Here is an 18,363-nt window from a genome sequence, read left to right on the forward strand (position 1 = left end):
CTTCATTATATCAATTAAATTATCCTCAAATAAAAATAAATAAAAAATATATAAATATACATGTATGCACGTACACGATACTTAAAATTAATGAAGACAAGATTACAGACCACAATGGCCATAAAAATTTCTTTCTACATACAAACTGTCTATAGCTATATAATGTATAGCTTGAGGTATACGTCTCGTGCAAGTAACATATGATCGGAAGAAATTACATACTAATACGACTATTGCTAATAGCGTTAGCGTGATTACAAGTCACGTCTTATAAATTTGTAATTATAACTACAGTATTTATACAGTTGTAATAACACTATTGATGAAATTTCCTTTTCCTCTGAAGTTGGTAAACGCTACTATAATTTTCAGCTAAATAATTACTGAACATGTAATACAATACAGAGTACATATTATGGTTTACCTTAAAATTTTATTTTATGAATAATTAAGTTGACAAGAGCTTTTGATCTGACGTATATTCAGTCGCAATCACGTTTAGTCGAGTTTTGAACGTGCACTGCACAATACGATAAAATGGAATTAGATAACATCAAATTGCGTCATTTAGAACCGTATTACAACATAAAGGTATCGCTTACTCTGACAAAATATATCGGAACTTGGCCACCGATATTGGAACCTTATCGAAGTATTTATTTACTATATACGTGTGTTAGTTTTATTTTCATTTTGGGAATTTATTTGACTGTACAAACTGTTAACTTGTTTGTGATTTGGGGTAATATAGAACTTATGATAGCAACTGCATTTTTATTAATGACTAACAGTATTCATGCATACAAGGTTTTCGTACTCTAACTATTTTTATACTGTATTTTTAAAAAAAAAAACTTTTATTTTATGATATCTCTGAGGATTAGTTAAATCGATTAAACGCAGGGGTTTTATTTGGGTTTCGGTTAATGTCAAGTCTAAACAGGGTTTATCGTGAGTTTGATTCCTACTTTAAGCTAAAAGTACTCGGAGAGAAATTTATGGTGACAATTACAATATATTATGGGAATGGTTCCCATAACGCATGGTAACTGTACGGAGAAAAAAGTATAGTAAAAATTACAATACTGTAGTAAAATTTACTATCAGATAGGAAAAAATATATTCTGCATTGTAATTATTACTAAACATTTAGTAAAATTTACTAGTTAATAATAATTACATAATAAGATTTTCAGAATTACTAACATGATTATATTTTTTTACTATCTGTACAGTAAATTCTACTGTGTATAGATAAAATTAATAGTTGGTGGGGAGAGGATATACAAATATGTATTACAAGTTCTGAAACTTTTATCTAAAGGAGACATCGGGCTGCCAGACATAGGAAAGGACTCGCGCGCGGGAGATCAGGGTTCGAATCTCGGTTGAAACCAACTGATTTTTTAAAAACGAATTTGACAACAACACCAATACAGATGACATAAATAATAATAACAATCAAAATGATAGCAATAATTATGAAAAGTTAGAAGCTAATAAAAATTTAATTTTTTGTTTCCATTCTAATATAGTAAAATTTACTAAACAGAATAGTAAAACTTACTAAATATAACTAAAGATTAATATACAATATAGGAGATTTTCCATAACCAGTATATGAGAAATTATTAAACGACTTGTAAAATATGCTTATCTGTTTATTAATTTTTCATATAAATCATCGGTGTTTCAAGATTACTATTTAAATTTAGTAATTATTCTCATATTTTTTAGTAAAATTTACTATATTTTTTTCTCCGTGTGGGTTTTTCGAAATGTCGATTATAGAAAGGGCACCCATATATATTATGGTAATCATTCCCATAAATATGGATATAATTTCTATATGATATCGGAATAGTTCCTATAGAATTATGGTAATCGTTACTGTTCCACTATGATAATTGCTCCTGTAATATGTAGTAAGGTAATCACTACCCAATATAGTGATAATAATTTCCATAATGTATGGAAATGATTACAATAACAATATGGTAACAATCACCATAATTGTATGGTAATCATTGCTATAATATTATGCTAGCGATTACTATAATATTATGGTAACTATTATCTTAATGTATGGTAATTATTACCATAGTATGTCATAACCATTAATATAATCTCATGGTGAAAATCCCCATGTTATGGGAATGATTACCATAATATATAGAGTTTATTCCTATATGCACTTAGAAACCGTTACCATGGGGTTATAAGATTTGTTCCTATTTGCTCATGGGAACTATTCTCATGAGTATGGTAATCATTACAATAATTCTATTACCATGCGATATGGAAACTGTTACCAAAAAGATGAAAACTATTCCCATAGTTATGAAATCTTCTCCTAGAAAGCATGGGCCTATCCCATAATTCCAAGTAATCATTACCATAACGGTATGGGATGATATTTCTTAAACTTACTACGAACGGTTACTTTCAGATTTTTTTCCGCACATTTAAACCGGTTAATAAGGGTTTATATCGAGATTTCACTAATCTGCTAGGGTGATTTAAACTTTTATAACTGAATTTAATCATAATTATTTTTAATAAAGGTATTCGTAATATTGGGAAATCAAAAACGAATTCAAGTACTTTTAGATAAACTTTCTACGACAAATTATTATCATAACGATGATAAATATGAACGTGTGTTTACTTATTATGCATGGCAAGGATTGTATCACCATATAGCATATCAAAGTTTTGGTACAGTTGCTGTTCTATGTTGGGGTTTGACTCCGTTGGCTGATGCAGTTGCAGGAAACACAAGACGTCTTCCTATGGAAGCATGGTATCCTTATGATACAAAAAAGAGTCCAGCATTTGAGATAACTTCTGGTCATCAAGCTGTTGCAGTTATTATTGCATGTTTTCACAATATCGGTATGGATACTCTGGTAACTGGACTAATAAACGCTGCATGTTGCCAATTAGAAATAATAAAACAAAATCTTAAAAATGTTGGTTCGGATTTTGATTATAATTCAAACAATGAATGTGATTATGAAGATTTCATGAATAACGAAATCAATAAAATGGTTGAACATAGTAATGAAATTTACAAGTAAGGATTAATATTTTATTGCCGTAGGGATTCGAAATATTTATAGGAGTTAAAGTTAATATTTTTCATTATTTTGAGCATTTCAATATTAAGTAGGGGTGAATTGTTTTTCTTGTAATTTTTTTTCTACGAAAGTATTCATTTCGTTTTATTGTATTTAGGAGAACATTTTTTTTATGTAAGGTAAATGTCCCAATACCGGAACAAGACCCAAGACCGGAACGATTTGATAGTCATTATATTATATTTCAACTCGTACGCGATGAAACTAAATAAAACTTTCTTTACTTAAAACCTTAATCTTTCACTTAAAAAATAAGATATAAAATAGATTTTAGAAAATATTTAAAATATAAAAAAAAAAAAATGTTAATTAGAGCAATAGTCTCGGATTCAAGACTTTTTTATGTCTCTTGAAGGTTTTGCTAAGAAATCAGTCAATGGTTTTAAGCTTATAGAAAATGCATAGAATTACTTTTCAATCATTTTTGACTTCCCGCTAAGAAAATCGACGATTTTCAAAAATTTCGGGAAGTTATTGTTTTCACCCCGATTTTTGAAAATCGAGTTTTCATCAGATGTCGACGTTTTGAGGTTCTAGGAAGCTATTCTGACTATTTTCAGAATGATGTCCGACTATAGTATAGATATATCATAGCGAGAAGTTGAAAAAATTGAGTACTTATTTTACGAAAATACTAAGAGAATTCCTACTACACGGAAAAAAAAATTAAAGGAACTGTTCCTAGTACGTTTATGAAATATCATCCTATACCGTTATGGTAATGATTACTAGGGATTATGGGATATAGACCCATACTTTTTGGGAAGGTTTCCATAAATATGGTAACAATTCCTATCATTATGGTAACAGTTCCTATATCGCATATGAAAGAATCATGGTAATGATTACCATACTCATAGGAATAGTTCCCATAAGCAAATAGAAACCAATCCTATAACCACATTGTAACAGTTCCTAAGCGTATATGGTAATGGCTACCATAATATTATGGTAACCATTCCCATAATATTATAGTAACCATTACCATACGTACATAGTAACGATTACCATAATTGCATAGAAACTATTCCGATACCGTATGGGAATTATATCCATAATTATAGGAATGGTTACCATAATATATATGGGTGCCGTTCCTATAATCAACATTTCAAAAAAACCAGTTACCATGCAGTATGGGAACTATTCCCATAATATATTGTAACTGTTACTATAATTTTCTCTCCGTGTACACGGAAAGAAAATTCCACTACAATTTACGAAATTAACATCGTAATCGTGGACTAAACTTTCATTGGCGTAAATTTTTAAATGTCGTATTTCAAAATTTACTATAGTCTTTATTAAAATTCTGATGTAGATTTTATTCTTTACTATTTAACATCGTAATTTTAACAAAGACTATATTAAATTTTGAAATAAGACATTTAAAAATTGACGCCAATAAAAGTCTAGTCCACGATTACGATGTTATTAAAAATTTATTTGAATTCCAATAAGCGTGAATGAGCTCGTATATGTTTGTGTGAGCAGAGAATACATATTTAGATTAAAGCATATGTGTTTGCATACAAATTTATTGTGTGTATATGTGTGTCTTTGGACGTATGAAGGCATGAATAGCGAATTTTAAACTCAATTTTGTAATATCAATATGATTTTCACGTGAAAAAATGTAGCTCAGCTTAATAATTTTTAAAAAGAAAAACTCAATTTAATTATAAATAGCGATCTATTCTTCGAAACAAGAAAAATAATTATTCTTATACTCTTACGTCAGATTTTGATGAAATAAAATAGCTTTTGAACCGCAACATCCAAGCCAACTTCCCTGTCAAAAAATAAGTCCAAATTTCGTTTTCAAAAGTAAGTTTTGAACTCAGTTAACCTTTATTTCACAATTTTGCTCATATCACTTCCTTAATTAAACAACGTTCCTAGTAATATCAAAGAACTTATACTTCTTGCCCACATACTTGTTGCAAGTACCCTTTTTTCATTCTTTTTAAACTCATGATAACTATACACTTTGAATCTTTTTAGTTAGATTTTGTTCGATAACCGATGAAACACAAGCTGAGTTGATTAGAGTCATTATATTTATGTTATCCAAAAAGGGCAATTACTAAGATCAAAGTGACTACAGAAGCGTATATTGCTTTTATCATCGGACAGCGCTTGAATCAACAGATCGAGAAAATTGGACTCGTAAGGTAAATGTCCCTATACCGAAACAAGATCCAATACCGGAACGATTTGATAATCATTATATTATATTTCAACTCGTACGCGATGAAACTAAATAAAACTTTCTTTATTTGAAACCTTAATCTTTCAGTTAAAAAACAAGATATAAAATAGATTTTAGAAAATAATTGAAATATAAAAAAAAAAATTTTAATTAGAGCAATAGTCTCGGATTCATGACTTTTTCATGTCTCTTAATGGTTTTGCTAAGAAATCAGTCAATGGTCTTAAGCTTATAGAAAATGCATAGAATTACTTTTCAATCATTTTTTTTTTTTGTATATGCATCTTGAATGACATAAAATTCAGAAAACATATTAAAAATATGAAAAAAATAGTATTATTATATTAATTTAACTGTTCGTCTATTGGTACACCAAAATGAATCCGTGCCCAGTACCGGAACAGCCAATCATATTAATGTTATCGACAGACATTAACGGTGAGTTTTATTGACTGGCTAAATCAAGTACAACATCAATTATTACTGGAGCCCTAATATTTAATGCAGTATGTATAATTGTTATAAAAAATAGATTAAGTATAGGTAAACTTTGATTTAAATCATAAAAAATAAATTTTTGTTTTTAGTTTTTTTTTTCAATTATTTTTCTAGTATAACCTCCAATGATTTATTTTGTTTCTATTCTTTAGTTCAAAATATTTATTGTCATTGAATATTCAATCATTTGTAAATTTTAAATACATTTTACATTGTGGGTGTGATATTGCAGACATCAGACAAATTTAAAATTATTAATAAATCGAGTAAATAATTAATAATATAAAATTTAAAAAAATGCAAATTCAAAAAATTTTGAAATTAATAGTGCTTTTGTGTAAATATTATTTTTTTAATTATTTATCTTATTTATTTATAATTTTAAAGTTCTCTGATGTCTGCTACATTCATACTCGTTCTACATTAATATTATTTAATAATTATTGATATTTTCACCATGAATAAATGCAAAAAATAACTTATTTTATTTACTGTTCCGGTATTAGGACAACCGAATTCCCGTATTGGGACACGGCTATTTCAGCGTTCCGGTATTGGGTCTTTTGGATGCCATAGAAAAAAATTTTTTTTTTCTATTAAATTTAAGAAAAATAAACTAATTTGATTATTTTTGAATTGGTAAATGTCTATTCTATATGATGTAATAAATTATTTTGGTTTATAATTTATTTGAATATTTTTAAAACGATAAAAATCAGTCGTGTACCCTTCGTCGTTCTGGTATTGGGACATTTACCTTATACGTGAGAAACAAGCAAGCTTTCCAGAATGTGTTTTTACACACAGAGAAAAAAAACAGTAACCATTGCTGCCCTGTCACATGGCACTCCAGAGTGAAATTCACTCCGGAGAAAAATTTTGAAAATATTATTAAAAAAAAAAAACAACTAAATTAAATCGAAGTAAAAACGCACACGCACACACTCGAACACGTGAACACATACTCACACATTCGCACACACACTCACGAACATCTGAACACATGTACGCACATATTTGCACACACGTACACACACACACCCGAATACACGCACACACGTGAAAAAAATATATATGTAAAAAAAGATATTTACAAATTAACACGATATCTGTGCACGTCGTTTCTTCACATGATGGAACAAAGCCCAGACATCTCGTGGCTTTTGGAAACTGGCTGCATCACTCGCAATTGTCTCCGCTGAAGATCTGGCTTCACTTGCTTGGGAACAGTGATCAGTTCTACTTCCTTCTCGACAACGACTGGTTGAGGCATCCGAACCATCTTCTTCTTGGGCACCATTTTTGTCTTTATGTTGACACTAATGGTCGTTTTAACTCGTTGAACGTTCACTGGACGAAAGTTTAAATTACCGTCCAGTCCACATGTTGGCAAGGAAGTGTTAGATGGAGTCACTTCGCTGAATTCTTCAATTTTAGGTTTTTTGTATTGAGCATCATGCTCAACATCAAAAATATCGGCGCACCGTTTGAATCCAGTTGCAGATTGTGGACTTGACGACACTAAACACTTCACATCACTCATGATGATTCAATTATGAAAATTTGGAGTTTGAAATTTCAGTTATACCCAGAGACAACTTGGCTAGAGTTTGAAACTCAATGATGTTGAAATTTTAAGGACCGACGTTTAAATGCACTGCAATATTTCAGGGAGGGGATTTTGGATCCAATGGGACATTTGCACCGTAACATCAGTAATTAGATCTTTATGGTAAGGGTCAATGGCTACTTTACATCGTTCATTACTTTCCCATTTAGACTTATTTTAATATTAATCCTAAGGATTTGTGCAGATAAGGTAAGGGAATATCCGGTGACATAATTATACCTGTGTATGTCTGCTGCTTTCTCTAGGAAAAAATACATTTTATTTAGGTACGGGTATAGAATATTTCGAGTAATGACATTTTTAAAGCATTAAATATTTGATACATTGTTTATACGATATTACCTATTGACCAAAATACATGTATACTTATACACAGCACCCTTATAAATAACTTGAGTACTTTACTTGTCTGGCGTCTATAATGAATAATTGGTAACAAAGTTAGCATTAAAACATTTATGAAAATCCATTTCGTGAGAAAACGATTTTATAATATTTTGTATGACAAATGGGCTGATGAAATTCAATGAAAATGGCTTTTTAACTTCCCGCTAAGAAAATCGACGATTTTCAAAAATTTCGGGAAGTTATTGTTTTCACCCCGATTTTCGAAAATCAAGTTTTCATCAGATGTCGACGTTTTGAGGTCCTAGGAAGCTATTCTGACTATTTTCAGAATGATGTCCGAGTGTGTGTATGTGTGTGTGTGTGTGTGTGTGTGTGTGTGTGTGTGTGTGTGTGTGTGTGTGTGTGTGTGTGTGTGTGTAAACTCTTTGTAACTTTTGAACTAATAAATCGATTTGGATGGTTGGGGTGGCAATCGAAAGAGCTTGTTGGCCATCAACTTTCCTGAAAATTTCAAATTATTTGATCGAATAGACTCGAAAATATTTGCGAATTACGAAAAAAAAAAAATTTTTTTTTAGTTTTTTATTGATTTCTCAAAAACGACTTATACGATCAACTTCAAAATCTCATCAGCTCTAGTACTCAATGGAACGCGTCGATTGCCACCTCAAACATCAAAATCGGATAATTCGTTCGAGAGTTATCGCGGGAGAAATAAATGGTGAAAAACGGTTTTTTCTAAATATTTTCGAAACGACTGACGCGATCGATTTCAAATTTTTAACAGCTCAAGAATTCAATAAAACGCGTTGATTGCTACCTCAAACGTCAAAATCGATTAATTAGTTCGAAAGATATCGGCGTGGAAAAGTTAAAAAAATAACATTTTATGTTATTTTTTCCGGATAAATCATAATATAAGGTACCAAAATGTGTCTGAAATTATACCAACTCATCCTTTTTATGGTTTCTTTCGATCATATAGTGTCATCGAACTTGGTTATTAGTTTAAATCATATTATCAACAAAAAAAATCGATAAAATGTAGTTTTTAATATTTTTCTCGGATATTTCATATTTTGTTGTTTCTTACATGAGTCAAAACTTATTTAAATCTTGATTTTGATCCCTGACATTGATTTCTGCCTCAATACACTTATTTTACTGAACGTAATCAGGAACTAAATTTTAAAAACCGCTTCATTGATGATTTTCGATTCTTAAATTTTCAAACTTCAGCATAACAGGTAACTTGTTAGAGCTTGAAAAGATCGTAAAAAAACAATTGCATGTGATAGCATTTTCGAGCTCGAAGAGCTCAAAAATATATCTACACTAATGTTTTCGAGCTCTTTGAGGTCGAAAATAGCGGGAAGTTTTGGGGCTGGCCCGCAGGGTCAACCGACGCCCAGATTTTTTTTTTGTATATGCATCTTGAATGACATAGAATTCAAGAAAACATATTAAAAATATGAAAAAAATAATATTATTATATTAATTTTACTGTTCGTCTATTGGTAGGCCAAAATGAACCCGTGCCCAGTACCGGAACAGCCAATCATATTAATGTTATAGATAGACATTAACGGTGAGTTTCATTGACTGGCTAAATCAAGTACAATATTAATGATTTTTTGAGCCCTAATATTTAATGTAGTATGTATGATTGTTATGAAAAATAGATTAAGTATAGATAAACTTTAATTTAAATCATAATTTTAAATTTTTGTTTTTATTTTTTTTTTTTTTTAATTATTTTTCTAGTATAACCTCAAATGATTTATTTTGTTTCTATTCTTTAGTTCAAAATATTTATTTTCATTGAATATTCAATCATTTTAAAATTTTAAATACATTTTACATTATGGGTGTGATATAGTAGACATCAGTCAAATTCAAAATTATTAATAAATCGAGTAAATAATTAATAATATAAAATTAAAAAAAATACAAATTCAAAAAATTTTGAAATTAATAGTCCTTTTATTGTAAACATTATTTTTTTAATTATTTATCTTATTTATTTATAATTTTAAAGTTCTCTGATGTCTGCTACATTCATACTCGTTCTACATTAATATTATTTAATAATTATTGATATTTTCACCATGAATAAATGCAAAAAATAACTTATTTTATTTACTGTTCCGGTATTAGGACAACTGAATTCCCGTATTGGGACAAGGCTATTTCAGCGTTCCGGTATTGGGTCTTTTGGGTCTCTTAGAAAAAAATTTTTTTTTTATATTAAATTTAAGAAAAATGAACTAATTTGATTATTTTTGAATTGGTAAATGTCTATTCTATATGATGTAATAAATTATTTTGGTTTATAATTTATTTGAATATTTTTAAAACGATAAAAATCAGTCGTGTACCCTTCGTCGTTCTGGTAGTGGGACATTTACCTTATGTATGAACATCATTTCGATTCAAAGTCACTAAACTATTGATAAATTCATGACAGCTTTGAATATAGAAATAGTGCATTACACACCAAGATGGAAAAGTAGGACATTCTAAGCCGTGTGTGTAATTGCCTATTCAAGCCGAAGGCGAGGGTGGCAATCAAGCGGATAGAGACCCCCTCCCTTCCCCCAAAGTGTGTATACTATTTTTCACTAAATATGTACCTGAAAGTTTAAATTTTGGTCCCTATTTGTGGGTATTCTAGCACGTTTGCTAATTTTTATCACCTGTTTTCCCATTAGAGAAAAGAACTACTTTCTTCTCTCTAAGCCGGATAGGAATTCAAACATCCGGTGCAGCTATGGTGAAATAGTATACAGTCAAAGCTCCCTAAAGTTGACAGGATACGCTGTCTAAAGTTGCTTGGATGTTCTCCCACTCTTTTTTTTACTAGACAAATCAGAATTCAAGATTCTGGCGCGCGATTCAAATATCTATAATTAATTGAATACATATTTTGTTATGCGAGAGTTAACCTAGAAATACAATTTTTTTATCATTAATAAAACTATCTGAGCAACTTATAAATAATTTGCAGAAGTATTTTCGAGATGTAATAAATTTTATTAGTTTATTTTTTCAAATTTCTGAGCGGTGATTAAAAAAAAATTTTTCATCATTGCAAATACCAGTTCAATCAATGTTTCAAATTAGGGATTAATGCGCTAATTTATTATTTATTATTTATTTATTAATATTAGAATATTAAAAATAATTTAAAAATCACGATTTAAGGTTAGCCTCAATGTATATCTAAAATCGTTTGTTTTGATTTTGTGACGCATCAAAACGCGCATAGGGGAATCAATTATCCTACTGGTGAGAATGCAGAATGAGGAGAAGGGAAAAAAGCAACTTTAGAGAATGGTCCTGTCCGCGGAGAGCAACTTCAGGGAGCATTGACTATAGGACATTCTAGCTCGCGTGTCTAATTATGCCTGACGAAAACGAAAATTTAAATTCCTGCCTTGTTTAACGGTAAGAAAGTCATACTTTTATAAACGGCGATTGCGCAAGCGCGTTGTAATTTTTGTATTGCATACCTAAAGTAGTAAATTTTACTTTCTTATCTTGGTGTGTAATATAATAATAGATAGTCTCTCCCTACCGTAAATGGGATATGTATAGATTAATAAATGAATAAGTTACAATTATGAAAAAAATTCAATTCAATTTATCATTTAACAATCATAATCGAATGAAGTGTCTTTTGCGATCTACTAAATATATTGAATAACGAGAATATAACATTTATATTTTCATCTACACGGAGAGAAAATTATAGTCACAGTTACAATATATTATGGGAATGATTCCCATACTGCATGGTAACCGGCTTTTTTTTAATTGTTGATTATAGAAACGGCACCCATATATATTATAGAAACCATTCCTATAATTACGGGTATAATTCCTACATGGTATCGGAATAGTTCCTATGGAATGATGGTAATCGTTACTATGTACCTATGGTAATGGTTATTATAATATTATGGTAATGGTTACTATAATATTATGGGAATAGTTACTATAATATTATGGGAATGGTCACCATAATATTATGGGAATGGTTACTATAATATAATGGTAATGGTTACAATAATATTATGGGAATGGTTACCATAATATTATGGTAATGGTTACTATGATATTATGGGAATAGTTACCATAATGTTATGGGAATGGTTACCATAATATTTAGAAATTATAATAATTTTTTTTTTACTATAGAATTTTGCAGTGTAAATTATTATGAAGTTATTTATTATTATTATTATTATTATTCACAAATTAATTTTTATCTGACCAAAAATAATATTTTATTGTAATATAGTTTCACAAAAAGATTAAGTATACAAAAAAAACGCTTATTACAAAATTAAAAAATTATTATAATTTCTGAATATTATGGTAACCATTCCCATCATATTATGGTAACCATTCCCATAATATTATGGTAACCATTCCCATAATATTATAGTAACTATTCCCACAATATTATAATAACTATTACCATACTATTATGGTAACTATTCCCACAATATTATAATAACTATTACCATACTATTATGGTAACTATTCCCATAATATTATAGTTACCATTCCCACAATATTATAGTAACCATTCCCATAATATTATAGTAACTATTCCCATAATATTATGGTAACCATTCCCATAATATTATGGTAACTATTCCCACAATATTATAGTAACCATTCCCATAATATTATGGTAACCATTCCCATAATATTATGGTAACCATTCCCATAATATTATAGTAACTATTCCCACAATATTATAATAACTATTACCATACTATCATGGTAACTATTCCCATAATATTATAGTTACCATTCCCATAATACTATGGTAATCATTCCCATAATATTATAGTAACTATTTCCATAATATTATGGTAACCATTCCCATAATATTATAATAACTATTCCCACAATATTGTAATAACTATTACCATACTATTATGGTAACTATTCCCATAATATTATAGTTACCATTCCCACAATATTATAGTAACCATTCCCATAATATTATAGTAACTATTCCCATAATATTATGGTAACCATTCCCATAATATTATGGTAACTATTCCCACAATATTATAGTAACCATTCCCATACTATTATGGTAACTATTCCCACAATATTATAATAACTATTACCATACTATTATGGTAACTATTCCCACAATATTATAATAACTATTACCATACTATCATGGTAACTATTCCCATAATATTATAGTTACCATTCCCATAATACTATGGTAATCATTCCCATAATATTATAGTAACTATTTCCATAATATTATGGTAACCATTCCCATAATATTATAATAACTATTCCCACAATATTGTAATAACTATTACCATACTATTATGGTAACTATTACCATAATATTATAGTTACCATTCCCACAATATTATAGTAACCATTCCCATAATATTATGGTAACTATTCCCATAATATTATGGTAACTATTCCCATAATATTATAGTAACCATTCCCATAATATTAAAATAACTATTCCCACAATATTATAATAACTATTACCATACTATTATGGTAACTATTCCCATAATATTATGGTAACCATTCCCATAATATTATAATAACTATTCCCACAATATCATAATAACTATTACCATACTATTATGGTAACTATTACCATAATATTATAGTTACCATTCCCACAATATTATAGTAACCATTCCCATAATATTATGGTAACTATTCCCATAATATTATAGTAACCATTCCCATAATATTATAGTAACCATTCCCAAAATATTATGGTAGCTATTCCCATAATATTATGGTAACTATTCCCATAATATTATAGTAACCATTCCCATAATATTATAATAACTATTCCCACAATATTATAATAACTATTACCATACTATTATGGTAACTATTCCCATAATATTATGGTAACCATTCCCATAATATTATAATAACTATTCCCACAATGTCATAATAACTATTACCATACTATTATGGTAACTATTACCATAACATTATAGTTACCATTCCCACAATATTATAGTAACCATTCCCATAATATTATGGTAACTATTCCCATAATATTATAGTAACCATTCCCATAATATTATAGTAACCATTCCCATAATATTATGGTAACCATTCCCATAATATTATGGTAACCATTCCCATAATATTATGGTAACCATTTCCATAATATTATAGTAACCAGTACCATAATATTATGGTAACCATTACCATATACGCTTAGGAACCGTTACAATGTGATTATAGGATTAGTTCCTATTTGCTTATGGGAACTATTCCTATGAGTATGGTAATCATTACCATGATTTTTTCACATGCGATATGGGAACTATTACCATGATGATAGGAATTGTTACCATATTTATGGAAACCTTCCCAGAAAGTATGGGTCTATATCCCATAATCCCAAGTAATCATTACCATAACGGTATGGGATGGTATTTCATAAACGTACTAGGAACAGTTACTATAATTTTTTCTCCGTGTACAGTAGAAAAGTGTGTTAATAATTTTAGTTTTGTAAAGGAGATTGAAGATATTTTTGGATTGATTATTTTATTTCAATTGACTGTTAATTGCTTAATTATTTGTATCACCGCATTTCATATAACAAAAATGACTGTTTTTATACCAACGGAATTTTTCGGTATGATGATATATTTATGTTGTATGACGTATCAAATTTTTATTTATTGCTATCATGGTAATGAACTTGCAATACAGGTTTGCATTAATTATTCCATATGATATCTTTATATATTCATTTAAGTATATGAATGACTACTTAAAATTATGTTAATTAAATTTAATTTGTATTTAGAGTGCAAGTATTGGTTCTGCTGCGTTTGCTAGTAATTGGTGGAAATTCCATAAGAATTACAACCGGTCATTAGGGTTATTAATTACACGATTTAATAAATCAATTGTTTTTACTGCTGGCCCATTAATGAGATTGTCTTTACAATTATTTATGAGTGTAAGTAAAACTTTTATTAATAAGTAATAAAAAATTTTTTAGAGTTTTTACCAGCGTATAATAGTATTCATCTTACATATGTCATAGACACATCGTGAAATTAGACATTTCATGAACTGCAGACAGATTATGTAACGGTCATTCCGTTACACAAAGTGACTGAAATTTTTAGGCATTTCATGAAATGCAACAGAGCTTGAGACTGATCTTGTAATGTTGCAGAATTACATGAAAATTCTGGTATTTAGACGGTTCGTGAAATGTCTAATGGCGGTATTGCATATTATGTAATGTCTAGAGGTGATAGATGTTAGTTCGGATTAAATAAAAAACCGAATTAAATTTTATTCACGGAAAGAAAATTATGGGGATGGTTCCCATAATTTTGTGAAATTATTTCCTATACGAGTGTAGGAATTACGACCCTAAATTATGGGAGCAGTTTTTATAATTGTAGGAATGATACCCATACATATAGGAATAGTGCCTATAATTATGGGAATGCTACTCATAACATTATACACGGAGAGAAAATTATGGTAACAGTTACAATATATTATGGGAATGGTTCCCATACTGCAAGGTAACCGGTTTTTTTGAAATGTTGATTATAGGAACGGCACCCTTATATATTATGGTAATCATTTCTATAATTATGTGTATAATTTCTATATGGTATCGGAATAGTTCCTATGGCATCATGGTAATCGTTACCATGTAACTATAATAATAGTTACCATAATATTATGGTAATGGTTACCATAATATTATGGTAATAATTCCCATACATTATGGTAATCATTACCATAATATTATGGTAACCATTACTATAATATTATTATAATAGTTACCATAATATTATGGTAAAGGTTACCATAATATTATGGTAACTATTACCATAATATTATGGTAACTATTACCATAATATTATGGTAATAATTCCCATAATATTTAGAAATTATAATAAATTTTTTTTTGTAATAAGCGTTATTTTATATACTTAAAATTTTGTAATATAAAAAAAAAACGCTTTTTACAAAAAAAAGAAATTATTATAATTTCTAAATATTATGGGAATTATTACCATAATATTATGGTACCCATTCCCATGATTTTATGGTAACCATTCCCACACTATTATGGTAACTATTCCCATAATATTATGGTAACCGTTACCATAATATTATGGTAATCGTTACCATAATATCATGGTTACAATTCCATACATTATGGGAATGATTACCATAATATTATGGTACCCATTCCCATGATTTTATGGTAACCATTCTCATACTATTATGGTAACCATTCCCACACTATTATGGTAACTATTCCCATAATATTATGGTAACCGTTACCATAATATTATGGTAATCGTTACCATAATATCATGGTTACAATTCCATACATTATGGGAATGATTACCATAATATTATGGTACCCATTCCCATGATTTTATGGTAACCATTCTCATACTATTATGGTAACCATTCCCACACTATTATGGTAACTATTCCCATAATATTATGGTAATCGTTACCATAATATCATGGTTACAATTCCATACATTATGGGAATGATTACCATAATATTATGGTGCCCATTTCCATGATTTTATGGTAACCATTCTCATACTATTATGGTAACCATTCCCACACTACTATGGTAACTATTCCCATAATATTATGGTAATCGTTACCATAATATTATGGTAATTGTTACCATAATATCATGGTTACAATTCCATACATTATGGGAATTATTACCATAATATTATGGTAACCATTACCATGATTTTATGGTAACCATTCTCATACTATTATGGTAACCATTCCCACACTATTATGGTAACTATTCCCATAATATTATGGTAATCGTTACCATAATATCATGGTTACAATTCCATACATTATGGGAATGATTACCATAATATTATGGTGCCCATTTCCATGATTTTATGGTAACCATTCTCATACTATTATGGTAACCATTCCCACACTACTATGGTAACTATTCCCATAATATTATGGTAATCGTTACCATAATATTATGGTAATTGTTACCATAATATCATGGTTACAATTCCATACATTATGGGAATTATTACCATAATATTATGGTAACCATTACCATAATATGATGGTTATGTTTACCATAATATTATAGGAATAGTTACCATAATATATAGGGCTTATTCCCATACACACTTAGGAACCGTTACAATGTGGTCGTAGGATCGGTAACTATTTGCTTGTGGGAACTATTCCTATGAGTATGGTAATCATTACCATGATTCGTTCACATGCGATATGGAAACTGTTACCATAATGATAGGAATTGTTCCCATACTTATGGAAACTTTTTCCCGAAAGTATGGGTCTATATTCTATAATCCCAACTAATCATTACCATAACGGTATGGAATGATATTTCATAAACGTACTAGGAACAGTTACCATAATTTTTTTTCCGTGTAGAAGTGGTCTCCATAATTATAGGAATGGTTCCTATAATGATATGGGAATAGTTCCCCTATTGGTATAGGAACGATTCCCATACCACTATGGAAATGGTTCCCATAATGAAATGGGAATTGTACCCATACTATTCTAGGGATGATTCCCATAATATATAGGAACCATCCCTATAATAGTCAGGCTACAGTTCCTATACCATTATGAGAACTATTCCTATAATGCACAAGAACACTTCCCATTATTTTCTTTCCCTGTTTATTAAAACATAGTATGCTAGCATGATATTTACAATTACATAACGCTTCCTTTTTTACAAGCACACCGTTTAGTTGTGTAGCGTCCAACACTTTTTCTGTTGCTACAACCATGCTATGTACCAGCACGTTCGCTTCTGATTTTATCCTTTTTATTACACAAAAGACAAATTGTTTTTTACGGAATATCTTGCATCAAAAACACTGACATTACACAATTAGCAATGCCGCTATTAAACATTTCACCAATAGTCTAATCTTAAAATAAAATAATTCTGCTCCTATTGCATCATTCTTAACAATTTTATTATTTATACAGATTCTTCGAATGTCTTATTCATTTTTTACATTATTACAAAGTTCGACAAAATAGTAAAAATTATTACTATTAATTACCATCAAGTAATTCAAGTAAGTATTTTTAAAAACTATAGCATCCGAGAAAAAAAAATACATATAATTATATAAAATTTTATATTAGAGACTGTAGAAAATTATATGTAATATTAAGTTTGAAAATATTTCAGAATTTTATGGGCAGGCGTCAAAAATAAATCAAAATAAAACAGTCAATTATATTTTGCCATATACCATGCAATTATGAATGCGAAATATATAAGTTTTAATATATTGGAAAAATATAACTCCAACATACTGCGAACCATATATTTAAACATATAAATTCTTTCATATATAATCAATTATATAGAGACCATATATCACAAATTATGTTGGTCGAAATATATGGAAGTATATATCAAGTTTATTATATTATACTTATTATAAGTTATATATATACTATCCATA

The 18,363-nt window shown here is 29.0% G+C and overlaps 1 protein-coding gene across 1 annotated transcript; it reads left to right on the forward strand.

The window, feature by feature from the left end:
* The first annotated feature begins 193 nt into the window (after positions 1-193).
* On the forward strand, positions 194-17,929 carry LOC103573737 (odorant receptor Or1). Its single transcript, XM_014441838.2, has 5 exons — positions 194-807; positions 2,565-3,076; positions 14,365-14,572; positions 14,670-14,825; positions 17,876-17,929. The coding sequence occupies exons 1-5, from the start codon at positions 538-540 to the stop codon at positions 17,927-17,929; spliced, it is 1,200 nt and encodes a 399-aa protein (XP_014297324.2). The 5' UTR covers positions 194-537.
* Positions 17,930-18,363: the final 434 nt, after the last annotated feature.

This window comes from Microplitis demolitor, chromosome 6, assembly GCF_026212275.2.
Source record: "Microplitis demolitor isolate Queensland-Clemson2020A chromosome 6, iyMicDemo2.1a, whole genome shotgun sequence".
In the NCBI taxonomy this organism is placed as follows: domain Eukaryota; kingdom Metazoa; phylum Arthropoda; class Insecta; order Hymenoptera; family Braconidae; genus Microplitis; species Microplitis demolitor.

Excerpts from the sequence above, each read along its gene's own strand:
- LOC103573737 (XM_014441838.2), top strand. The coding sequence starts at position 538 with ATGGAATTAGATAACATCAAATTGCGTCATTTAGAACCGTATTACAAC. Across the intron at positions 808-2,564 it reads ACAGTATTCATGCATACAAG|GTATTCGTAATATTGGGAAA; the intron begins GTTTTCGTACTC and ends TTTTTAATAAAG. Across the intron at positions 14,573-14,669 it reads GTAATGAACTTGCAATACAG|AGTGCAAGTATTGGTTCTGC; the intron begins GTTTGCATTAAT and ends ATTTGTATTTAG.